Source organism: Garra rufa, chromosome 10 (assembly GCF_049309525.1).
Source record: "Garra rufa chromosome 10, GarRuf1.0, whole genome shotgun sequence".
Classification (NCBI taxonomy): Eukaryota; Metazoa; Chordata; class Actinopteri; order Cypriniformes; family Cyprinidae; genus Garra; species Garra rufa.
In genome coordinates, this window is record NC_133370.1 from 41,169,688 (window position 1) to 41,183,081 (window position 13,394).

The 13,394-nt window shown below is 36.5% G+C and overlaps 1 protein-coding gene across 1 annotated transcript; it reads left to right on the forward strand.

The window, feature by feature from the left end:
- The first annotated feature begins 620 nt into the window (after positions 1–620).
- tbl1xr1b (TBL1X/Y related 1b) lies at positions 621–7,914 on the forward strand. The gene is made up of 5 exons (XM_073849254.1): positions 621–746; positions 849–976; positions 1,138–1,303; positions 2,245–2,346; positions 5,762–7,914. Exons 1-5 carry the CDS (start codon positions 735–737, stop codon positions 5,786–5,788), a joined length of 435 nt encoding a protein of 144 aa, XP_073705355.1. The 5' UTR covers positions 621–734; the 3' UTR covers positions 5,789–7,914.
- Positions 7,915–13,394: the final 5,480 nt, after the last annotated feature.

Sequence of the window (13,394 nt, forward strand, 5' to 3'; positions counted from 1 at the left end):
CATGGCAGAGAAAGAATTAGCATTTCCAATAAGCCTTTCTTGCTGTTTTGGTCAGATCCATGTTTTTACACAGCACACAAATTGTTGTAAAAAAGAGTTGTAAATGTGAAAAGTTAATGTGCCTTCTAAAAATCTAAACAATTAAGACAGTAATATTTATGTTTTAAATAAATATAATAATTTATATGCTTGATTTATCCCTTTTAATGGTCAAAAGGCTGAAATGCCATGGTATAAAATTTTAGTTTTTTGTGAAAACCTGGATCTCAACTGTAAATCATGTCATTTTATGGCTTAATATGTTACCGTAGACATTGTCCAACTCATACTGTATTCATTTTACTTGTCCAACTCTTAAAAATGGTAATGATAGCCTACAATACCTTGTAAATGGTGAAATGAAATTTCTTCCTTTATTTGTGTATTGAAAATATTTTTTGATTGACAGTCAGACTCCTGTCTGATTTCCTATATAATTTTTTTTTTTTTTTTTTTTTAAGTTGTTTTTTTTTATTCGGGCTAGTTAAATTAATTTTTGGGCTACCAAAATCTGAATAGTACCTGCCCGAAGGGCTACCAGAGATTTTGAAATGTTGCGACCCCTGATACAGCATTATAGGGTTTAAGCATCCTGATTATATCACTAATGATTTGCACTCCTTTATGTTCAGAATGAAGTCAATGCAATCAAATGGGATCCAACAGGAAATCTCTTGGCCTCCTGCTCTGATGACATGACTCTAAAGGTGAGATACAACCAGCCTTCTCTCGCTCTTTACTAATGTGTTTGCGTTGTTAAACGTGAGTGTGTGTTATAAAAAAATGTTGTGTTTTATATTGAATGTTAGCTTTGGAGCATGAAACAGGACACTTGTGTTCATGACCTGCAAGCCCACAGTAAGGAGATCTACACCATCAAATGGAGCCCTACTGGCCCTGGAACCAACAATCCCAATGCCAACCTCATGCTGGCCAGGTACAGAGCTACCGTCACTCTTTATTAGGAAAGGCTGTCCTTTTTAAATCTCATTTTGAGTAAATCTGTATCAGTTTTTCAGTTTAGAACCTCTTTTTTTATATATATGTGTATATATTTATACACATTGAGTAGCAGTTTTTGTTCTTTTCTGCCTAAAGTGCGTCGTTTGATTCAACGGTGCGTCTGTGGGATGCAGAGCGTGGCGCCTGCATCCACACACTGACCAAACACCAGGAGCCCGTCTACAGTGTGGCATTCAGCCCAGACGGGCGGCACCTGGCCAGCGGTTCCTTTGACAAGTGTGTCCATATCTGGAACACGCAGGTACCGTAGGCTCTTTAACAAACTAATGCTCATTACAGGCTTCATTTTATTAGACACAGTTGCTACCTCTTTTGTTAAGACAGTGATTTTAAAAGATATTTTTAAAAGAAGTCTCTTATGCTCTCTAAGGCTTTGTTTATTCAATTAAAAATACAGTAGAAACTGTAATATTTTGAAATATTGTTTTCTAATTTAATACATTTTTAAATATAATTTATTCTTGTGATGGTAAAGCTCAATTTTTAGCATTGTTATTCCAGTCTTAAGTTAGGAATAATTCTAATAGGCAGTTTTGCTGCTCAAGAAACTTTTATTTTTTGTGTAGAGATATTTTTGTGTAAGCTGTGAAACATTTATTTGAAAAAGAAATAGTTTGTAACATCTTAAATGTACTGTCACTTTTGATACATTTAATGCATCCTTACTGATCTTGCTGACCCCAAACTTTTGAACAACTAAAGATTACATTAAGCAGTTTTGATGAATTAAAGTTTTTATAGATTATATATAAGATTGCAAATGTAGTCTAAATGTAAATGTATTGATGTATTGATACAAAAATCTAAAAAAATACATGTCTACTGTACAATATAAAACTCTAAAAGACAATAATAAACATTTTTTTTTTAGCTTTTCTCCCTAATACTGACCATCCAGTTTTTTTCCGTAAATTCATGTCTAACTCAACTGTTTAATTTTCATTTTCATTTTAGTTTTGTAAATAAAATCTTAATGTCATGTTTTGTTTTTAATATTTATCGGTTTTAAAAATGCTGCAAAGGTTAGCTGTTTTATACCCTAATTTAGATGTTTAGGCATAAAACCAGTCAATTAATTGAAGATAAAGTTTTCATCTGCTGGCCATTAGCTGGCCTGACTGACATATTGATCTGTCACTATGACTGGCGTCTTTAACTTGAGTTTCAATTTCTGCCCTGCAGAGTGGTGCTTTAGTCAACAGCTACAGAGGGACAGGAGGGATTTTTGAAGTATGCTGGAACTCCACTGGAGACAAAGTGGGCGCAAGTGCATCAGATGGATCGGTGAGTTTCTGTGTTGCAAAGCAAAGAGTCCCTTGAACGTTCTCTGGCTACTGTGAAGTTAAAGCACGGACTGACTTTGTTTGAAAGCAATTCTAATGTGTAGTAGGCCTGCACGATTAATCAAAATAAAACCAAAATCACGTTAGAGCGTTCATAGACATAAGCAGCTCATTAGTCACCGGTGTTTTCAGTGCAGCTTAGTTTGCAGTAAATGCTACTCCACAAACTCCATCTCTGCATCTTTTCTGAGTTAAGATCACTTTTATATGCATTTGCAAACGCAACATGGCCAAGCCATCTTTCTGTACTTGAAATGAGAAGCATGAAAGAGAAGCGCCCTGTGGGTTTCCAAATAAAAAACTTAATGGTTTAATGTTTGAAAATGAAGAAACAGCCGTAAATATTAGCATCAATAATATGATCAACCTGTCGCGGTTGATCCAAAATCCGAAATGTTTACACGCGGTTATGAGTCATCCAAAAATGTTTTTAATACTATTCCGGTCGTGGTCGGTTGGGTCAATTGTAAAGTAAGAAATAAAGATGCCAATTTAACCTTTGAAATTTATATAGTACTAGACACAATTTTCTATGAAATACATAGACCTACAGTTTATTGGCTGAATAATATTTACCTTTTGAATGTTGAGCGTTATTAACTGTTGAATAAATGCCCGATTTCCCAACAAGATGAACTGAGCAATGCCATTGTACCATTTTAATAGGCTACTTTTAAACGCATATAGCTCAGTAATGTCAGTTTTATGTATTTTCTGAGAGGGGGTGGGATTTTTGTTGGGAAATTCGGGGGAGAGACGCACACTTTGATTAGCCTGGATAAACACATGCAGCATCTTAATTGTTAAGAAAATGGTATTCCTAATAAATGTCTCGAATATTTTGATTATGTCCAATGATTCTCTTTCTTTTTGGAATTATTAGACACATTTCACTATGTCTTTTCAAATGCCTAGGTCTGTTCAACTTCCTTAATTATAACATTTCTAGCACTATTTTAAACATTTATTCAAGCAATAATATATAAATTATCTCATGTATATGCTTGTTTAAAACCAGGGATTAAAAATGAATTCCAAGTAAAAACGGTAGAGCAAAATTAACAAAATTAAACATTACTTAGTAAATTGAAGGCACTATAATTTCCTTATTCATTTGGTACAACTATTATAGCTATACAATTTATATATATAAAATAATATTATTTTGTCATATTCGTGATTCCTGAATTTATATATGAAAACTTTGTTTTCAAGTGCATTCGTTATGTTTGTATGAGAAAAATTTGTTAATCTATTTGAAGTTGATTTAATATTCTTGATCATTTTTAGAAAAAGTTAAAAGTTAAGAAAAAAGGAATTAGCTTGCTGTCTATATATATTTAGGGCTATAGGCTAATCTTTTTCTTAACTTTTATTACACTGTTGACTGAAATCAAATAATTCTTGATCATATTTAACATCGGAGAATCACTGACATAATTCAGAGTACTTCGAAAACGAAACTGTTTAAATCTGTATAAAGGAAAGACAAAATAAATCACAACAAGAACAATCTGTATTTGTCTTGTAATCAAGAACATTTCTTTTGACAAAATTACCTAATTAAGGCGAATGATGTTTGACAGTGAACGCATCTCCACCACATAGCCGCATATAATCGCTGCTGTCAGACGCAAATATTAAACATGCGGGTCAGGAAGTTCCAGTTCCGAGTTGTGGGCGGGTTAGTTGAAAACGTCGGTCGGGTTCGGGTTGTTTATACATTGACCCGCGCATCACTGATTTACATTAGTAAACAACATTTATTATGATCTTAAAATTATATTTAAAGGAAAATAAAATTTCACTCCTCAGGGGCCCTCCCCCCACTTGGGGCCCTGGTAATTTAGTCCCCCTTTTCGCCCAACTACGACGCCCCTGACTGGCAGGATAGCGTACTGAGAGAGATACAAACGCGATGTGTTTACTTGGGTATAGCTGACTGAAGAGCAAATAAGTGATCGGTTAACATAACTTACCCCGTTGTAATATTGAAATATTAGTTATGTAGTTATGGTCTTTACTCATATGCAGTTGCGGGCTGTAAACACTATTTTGCAGGTATTGCATTAAAGTTACCATTCTTAATGCAGTTATAACTGATCCAAAACGATTTAAAATAATTGTACATGACTTCATAATCATCAACAGACACCGTTTTAAACCATCTAGCGTTACAAAGCTAAGCTTAGTGTAGTTTTACGACAACGTACATACCTTACCTTACAACATACCTTAATGCATTGTTCATTATAAACGTGCAATTAGGAATAATATTGAGACGGATGTACACAGAGAAGATGACATAACCATGTTCTCTGAGAGTGTAAGTTACACTTTAGCCGCATTCATCGTGAAACACGTTAACTTTAGCACATTATTAGAAAAGGCGATTAGCAAAGATTCATAGAAAAAGAAGTTACACTCACTTCTTCTGGTGAAGATGAGGCAGGAATACGAATAGTTGATACAGATCCATCTTTCAGCAGCAGCTTCTCATATAATGGTGAGAAATGATTCACGTAAACATAAACCTATTTAGGTAGATCGGCGACACATTCCCTTCAAAAATAAAATTCAGCCACTGTGTCCTCAGTGGCTCAGATGTCGGTAGTAAATGACGACTGCTATGTTTGCTGTTACACCCATCAACTGTACTCCACACTCGCTTAGGCGACACTCTGCTCCAGCGTCGAAACAATGGCTGACAGTTTACTTCTCACTCGAGGCGGGTCTATGCTAAAACGCTACTGTCTATCAACTGTCGTGGGAGCGGCCTCCGTCGGTGTGACGGCACAACGACAGGCATCTGAGAAAGGCTCGATATGAGAAGGGGCAAATTATTTTACTAAATTTAAAGAAAACTAACCCATTCTAGGGTGGTTGTGCACACACACTCCCAACACACATTTCAGTTCAAACAGCTTGTAAAATTGCACGTGGCACCGGATGACCCCTTTAAAATGGATTGTTGCGACTTCCGACTCATTTTGCCAGATCGGGTCATATTTTTATCTCGCTGTTCTCAGAACTGCAAAAACCAGCAATTGCGTAAATAGAAAGTCATAATTGTAAGAGAAAATCGCCGTAGCCATTTTTTTTTTTCTGTGCCATTAAAATAGTGAAAAAAATCACAATTTTGAGATGTAAAATCGCTATTAGCTTTTTTTAAATCCCATAGTGGCAACAAGCTTCCATAATCGCACAGATTTGTTCAAATTGTGCAGCCTTACAAACAAGCACGACAATTTTTTTTGTTTTTTTTTTTATCAATCATAATCAATTTTTATCAGGGGAAAAAAACAATTGCTATTACTGCCTGCCAGTCATGATGACTTTTTTCTTCCCTTTCTCAGGTTTGTGTATTAGACCTAAGGAAATGACGCTGCCGCTGGGAAGCCATGGACCGACTATGAATGTGTGCACAGCCAAATTTACCGACTGTCCCTGGCCCATCACCCACTGCTGTAGTCCACGCGTGAGGCGGCAGACCACAGCCCAGACCAACGGTCCTTCAGCTCCAGTGACACTCACGACACAAAATCAGCGTGCCCGAGAACTGTTATATACAGACACGCTGGACACACGCACACACAACCCCTCATTAGTTCCTGTGTTCATCATTCCAAACCCAGAGGGCCGAGGTCCACGCCGCTGTCGTGCGCATATTGTACACGTCAGCGCTTCAGCGATGGTTTAGTTGTAACTGCATGAGCTATAACTGAACGAGCAGAGCTGTCGAATACGCCGGCTGTACTCGTGGCCGTTTGATATTGACAATTCAGAGGATTGGCACTGTATGTTTAGTGGCTCTGCGACTTTGGAACTGTTCTCCAAAATGCTCAAGGATTATTATTTTTTTTTTTTGCCAAACTTTGAGATAAATTGATCTTTTTTTTTTAAACTACAGAGTTATAAGAGTACAGAAAGCCTATTAAATTACTCAACTATATTTTCTAAAACGAATGCCCTGTGTTATTTTCTACAACCTATGCAAAACCGAACTTGCAGTGCATGAATGGGTGAAACTCATAGGTGAAGCCTGTACGTTTAAAACATCTGATAGGCCCACCCTAAACAAAACAATTCACTCTCGCTGTTACTGAACACATAGCTATCAGGTTATTCATTCCTTTTTTTGTTTTTGGGAGATCATGATTGTTCTCCTACATAACAGCTCACCGAAAATGTTTATTACAGAGATTTGTTCCTTTTGATTCAATGTTCTTTCTTTAGTGCTGTCATCTCTTGCTTTTCTATAGAGGTCTGAGCTCTGACTGATCCGGTCTGGCTTTAGTCAATTGGTATGTGTGCGACTGTTACCGCTTTAGTCTGTATGGCTTCACGTGAGTGACAGAATTATGGATCGGTGCGATTTTATTTGAGTCAGGTTGAGGTGCCGTTTTCGCCCGTTTTGCTCACTATTTTTGTTTGTAAGATGACGTCGTTGCGCAGTGATGGTATGAGTGTATACACAGGAAACTGACGTGGAAAGCGTAAATGTGACCACAGGGATTTTTACTTTTACATGCTACTGTTATATAGGATGGATTTGGACGTAAACTCCATTGATGTTTGGGATTTCTCGCAGTCTGGTTTCTTCAGGGTGACGGCACATTGATTTAGAGTTCGCTAGACGCTGTCACGTGTCTTTATAAAATACCATTAGACAGTCATAGTCCAGAGAAGCAGCTTTTATCCAGCACACTCACGTCACCTGTCAGCACTTTAGACGTACTCCCATAAAATCCAATGAGCACTTAAAACATTATTTTTTTTTATCTTTTGGACTGAAATTACTTGAGTGACTTTTAAACATTTACTTGAATGAACCAGATCTTCTGATTATGAGTGTGAGTCGGCTGGTTTCAACTTATGTAACAGTGTTTTATTTCTTTCAAATTTTAAAAATGTAGTCCAAAATGCTAACAAATGCCTTTCTCTCCCCCCACGGATCAACTGTAATCTGCATCCCCTCCTAAGAGTATCAAAATATCCTGATTCTTTTTTTTTTTTTTTCTTCTTTTTTTAAAGAGTATTTTGAAGCTTGCTCTAATATAATCAACCAGTAGATTGTACGAAATGCTATTTATTATATTGTCTATGACAGTGGAATGGTATTTTATAATGTTTTAATTTTAAAGAGATCTACTTTTTACAGTGTGCGTGCAAGCGTTTGCCTCTCTTGGTCCTCGAAGCCTAGCACTCTGCTTGCTGTGTCCACGGCCCTTGAAATTTTGTACTTTCAAACCTTTTGTAATTCTAATGTTGTTTTTAGCTCTAAGCGAAAGCACGTACATGGGCATATCAAAACATCTTGGACCATGTAAATACTTTTTTGTCTCACTTTAGGTAATCTTAATCTAGATTTCTCTCTCTTTCTTTTTTTGTTCTTTTTTCTTGTTTTGCTCACTCTCTGGCAGAAATCACTCACTGCGATGTTGATTTGACTGTTGTGATTTGAGTCAGATCAAATGAAAAGTCCAGAATAAAATATATTTTGATAGTAGCGTTCTCCGTCTGTGCTTATGAATCTTTATGAATGCAGAAACACTGCCTCCCTGTGTCATCAAGAGTATTGCATTTAGATTCTGTGTAAATGTGACCCTGGTCCACAAAACCAGTCACTTTTTTTGAAATTGAGATTTATATATAATCTAAAAATGCTGAATAAATAAGCTTGTGTACAATTTCCATTGATGTATGGTTTGTTAAAATAGGACAATATTTGGCCGAGATACAACGATTTAAAAAATCTAAAATTCTGAGGGTGCAAAAATACTTTTGTCCAAATTAAGTTCTTAACAATGCATATTACTAATCAAATATTTAGTTTTGATATATTTATGGTAGTAAATTTACAAAATATCTTCATAGAACATTATCTTCACCTAATATACTAATGATTTTTGGCATAAAAGAAAAAATTATCATTTTGACCCTCACGGTGTAGCTACTTCTGGCTATTGCTACGCATACAGTTCTGTGAAAAAGTGACAACAGGAACAAATGAGAAAGAAAGTAATTGAGATCTATCAGTCTGGAAAAGGTTATAACGCCATTACTAAAGCTTTGGGACTCCAGCGAACCACAGTGAGAGCCATTATCCACAAATGGCAAAAACATGGAACAGTGGTGAACCTTCCCAGGAGAGGCCTAGAGCACAACAACGACTTATCTAAGAGGTCACATAAGACCCCACAACAACATCTGAAGAACTGCAGGCCTCTCTTGCCTCAGTTGAGGTCAGTGTTCATGACTCCACCATAAGAAAGAGACTGGGCAAAAATGGCCTGCATGGCAGAGTTCCAAGACGAAAACCGCTGCTGAGCAAAAAGAACATAAAGGCTCGTCTCAGTTTTGCCAGAACACATCTTGATGATCCCCAAGACTTTTGGGAAAATACTGTCCCTGTACTGTACTGACGAGACAAAATTTGAACTTTTTGCAAAGTGTGTGTCCCATTACATCTGGCGTAAAAGTAACACAGCATTTCAGAAAAAGAACGAGTAAAATCTGGTGGTGGTAGTGTGATGGTCTGGGGCTGTTTTGCTGCTTCTGTACCTGGAAGACTTGCTGTGATAAATAGAACCATGAATTCTGCTGTCTACCAAAAAAATCCTGAAGGACAATGTCTGGCCATCTGTTCATGACCTCAAGCTGAAGCAAACTTGGGTTCTGCAGCAGGACAATCATCCAAAACACACCAGCAAATCCACCTCTGAATAGCTTAAGAAAAACCAAATGAAGACTTTGGAGTGGCCTAGTCAAAGTCCTGACCTGAATCCTATTGAGATGACCTTAAAAAGGCGGTTCATGCTCGAAAACCCTTGTGGCTGAATTAAAACAATTTTGCAAAGAAGAGTGGTCCAGAATTCCTGCACAGCGCTGTAACAGACTTATTGCAAGTTATCGCAAACGCTTGATTGCAGTTGTTGCTGCTAAGGGTGGCCCAACCAGTTATTAAGTTTAGGGGGCAAACACTTTTTCACACAGGGCCAAGTGGGTTTGGATTTTGTTTTCCCTTCATAATAAAAAAAACCTTCATTTAAAAACTGCATGTTGTGTTTACTAAAATTAGTTCGATGATCTGAAACATTAAAGTGTGACAAACATGCAAAAAAATAAAAAATCAGGAAGGGGGACAACAATTTTTCACACCACTGTATACCCGTGCTACTTATGATTTTGTGGTCCAGGGTCACATATAATGTATGAATGCCAGACTGTAGTCTTTGGACTACAGCACTCAAGCTTATTGACCTTCTTTAGCTTGTGGAAAATTTGATGATCATGTTCTCCAGCTTGAGAATGATTAATTGAAAACAAGAACATCTGACTGTCAGATGATCACTCACATGTTTATTTGATCAGTGACCTACAAATACTGCACAATCATCATTTTGTGTTATAACCACGGGTGCACATAAGTTTTTCTTAGCCTGGTTCTCATAAGAGTACCTGAAGATTTGGTTTGGTCCTCACTCTACACATGGTGTGACCTATTAAATATAACTTTTTAATATAAAATAATAAACAAAATAATAATGTGTGGTAGTAGCATTATGTTTTAAAATAAAAATGACTGTTAATTAAAAATACAATTATTTTACAGTAAACTTAAAAATAAAACAATATTTATTTTTTATGTGATTTTTCATCATTTTCAAACCTAAATTAGCAAGCTTTTATTTTGGCGGGTTGCCGGCAAAAAGAGCATTCAGTGAAGAATGAATGAAATGTCACGGTTTTGCATTGTGCTTTGAAAGCGGCTTTGAAAATCCTAAAAAGAAAAGAAAGAAATACAGATTTTCACTGTTTCTCAGATGTTTGAACTTGTACATACACTCATTTTTCACCAAAACACATAATGTGCCTGTATCTTATTAATATTAAATTCACCTTTTTTTCCCCATTAGAGCGGGTGTGGTCAATTGTAAATTTAATGTGCGAGTCTTCTGGTCTCATCCTTCCCGCTATTTTCTAGCTGTACAAAACAGCTTGTTTCGCTGCTTGATATTGCAAAATGATGCATCTTAATTATGGACACAGCGGTATTTAGTGCAAACAGTTTTAGCATTTACCGCACTTTGTTATTCTTCTCGTTATTTCCCTACAGCGACTAATGAACGTTGAAAAATAAGGTGGATAGAGTTGATTATTATAAAATATAAACCTACACTGAAATTATTAATTTTCTTATGGTGGAACCACACAGCCTTCAACAAAAAGTCATTTCATTATGCTTCAATATATTAATAAGTTATTTAGACTTTTTTTTTTAATGCACTACAGTCTAGGAGTATCTGGGTCAGGAAATAATTTTTTTGTATTTATTTTATAGAAAACTAAATATATAATAATAATAATAAAAAAGGTAACTGAAAAAAAAATTATACAATGTTTGTTGGGTATTAAAGATATAGATCACCCAAAAATAAAAATTCTGGTTTCTGGTACTCCATACTATGAAACTTAGTTACCCACATTGTTTAAAATACTCTTTCTTATGAAAGAAATTGGAACAACTTTACATTGAGTAAATGACGACTATTATACAGTTGTGCTCAAAAGTTTACATACCCCTTGCAGAATATGCAAATTGATGTTAATAATTTTATCAAAATAAAATATCATGAAAACTGCATGTTATTTTTTACTTAGTACTGTCCTGAATAAGCGATTTCACACAACAGATGTTTATACAGTCAAGCCCGAAATTATTCATACCCCTGGAAAAATCTGACTTAAAGTTACTTTTATTAAACAAGCAAGTTTTTTTTTTTTTTTTTTGACCGAAAATGACACAGGCTTCTCCCAAAAGACAATGTACAAGAGGCATCATTGTGGAAAAAAATATTTCTCAGCTTTTATTTACATTTGAACAAAAAGTGGCATGTCCAAAATTATTCATACCCTTTGCGAACTGTCACAGTCTATGGGAAAATCCAAAGTTCTATACCATTCCAAATAGTCCAAGCTGTTCTAAAGCATCCTAATTACCCTGATGCATTGGGAACAGTTGTTTTAATCAACTCAACAGGTGAAAAACTATGGCTAAGACAAAGGAGCTCACTGAGGACCTGCGGCTGCGCATTGTGGTTGCTCACAAGTCAGGAAAGGGCTATAAGACCATATCTAAATGTTTCAGTGGCTACAGTGCAAAGTATTATTAAAAAATACAAGACGTTCCACACTGTGAAAAATCTCAGAGGACGTGGTCTGAAGCCAAAAGTGACACCTGTGCTGGCCAGGAGGACAGTGAGAAAGGTAAAAAAAGAATCCAAGGATCACCACCAAGGCCATCCTGATGAATCCTGACTCTGCTGGTGGCAAAATCTCAAGGCAGATAGTCCAACGGACACTGCACACCGCTTTGTTCCATGAACACAGACCAAGGAGGACACCAGATAAGGTGCAAAGGCTCATTTGTCCAAAGAAGAAGACTTCTGTTCTTCTGTTTCAAGATCAGATGAAACAAAAATTAAATTGTTTGGCCACAATGATGTAGCCTTCATTTGGCGTAAAAAAGGATAAGCCTTCAACCCTAAGAATACCATCCCCACTGTCAATGTTTTGGGCGTGTTTTTCAGCCGGTGGACCAGGGAACCTAATCACAGTAAACGGTACCATGAAAAAGGAGCAATACATCAAAATTCTCAACAACAACATCAGGCAGTCTACAGAGAAACTTGGCCTTGGGCACCAGTGGACATTTCAGCACGACAACAACCCAAAACACACTGCAAAAGTGGTGAAGAACTGGTTAGCAGACAAAACATTAACATTTTGCAGTGGCCCAGCCAGAGTCCTGACTTAAATCCAATTGAGAATCTGTGGAGGGAGCTACAGATCAGGGTGATGGCAAGGAGATCCTCCAACCTGAAAGAGTTGGAGCTCATCGCTAAAGATGAATGGGCAAAAATACCAGAGGAGACATGCAAAAAGCTGGTCAGCAATTATAAGGAAGCGTTTGATTGCTGTAATAGCCAATAAAGGTTGATTATTGAGAAGGGTATGAATATTTTGGACATGCCACAAGCATGTCCAAAATTAGGGCAAACAAGCCCTAAACAAGGGACTCATAAACAACTATCACAAAACAGTGGTGGACAGTGGTGATCCAAGAAACAACACACAATAAGATTTAACAGGGATTTAAACTTTTGGAGTCATTTTTATAAATCCAGTTTTGTTTTGTTTTTGTCTTGTGGAGCATATATAAACAGCTTTTTCAGGACAGTACTAAATAAAAATAACATACAATTTTCATTAAACTTATGAGCACAACTTTATATTATAAAAACACTACCCTTGTACAAACAGAGGGGCGAAAAGACGTCCTGTTTTCTGGGTTTAGTCACATTTTTGGTGTCCCTGAAAATGTCCATGTTTTAAAGCCTGTTCATGATACCCCACAAAACACAACAATGAATAAATAAATAAATAAAAACCGACCAACACAGCCTTTCCGTTCTCGGAGTAATCGCGTAGTGATCATTCTCACCAACAGAGGGAGCTGCAGGCTACACTGTTTACATGGTCGTGTCGCTAATTTATCCAAGAACAACTTAACCTGGACCTGAGATGAGCACTGCTATCATCATTTATCAAGATCGACACCGTTAAAGGTTTCAAGGTAGACTCATACTAACTCTTCATGTTATTGTTTGTATGTACTATATAACAGAAAATTCCCTATGCAATCTCTATGAGCTAAAACGATTTCAAGTTCACTTATTTGTTTGACAAATAATCTTGATGACATAACACACACATAGAGGCATTTTTCTGGATCTTTATACTATTTAACCACAACTGTATAAAATCTCAGCCATATTCGTTCTTCTACATAAAGTTTCAAATATTACGGGTAACGTTACCGTACAACCACCTAACGTTACTTTTTCGTCACAACCCCCACAGGACAAACCGCGCATTACATTCTGAAATTTGTTTTGTAAAGCAGTCATTCTTGTGACATGGGAC

What these genes read in the sequence shown, in the direction of transcription:
- tbl1xr1b (XM_073849254.1), top strand. An exon ending in GCCAACCTCATGCTGGCCAG is followed by an intron (nt 977 to 1,137) that starts GTACAGAGCTAC and finishes TTCTGCCTAAAG; the next exon opens with TGCGTCGTTTGATTCAACGG. An exon ending in TCCATATCTGGAACACGCAG is followed by an intron (nt 1,304 to 2,244) that starts GTACCGTAGGCT and finishes TCTGCCCTGCAG; the next exon opens with AGTGGTGCTTTAGTCAACAG.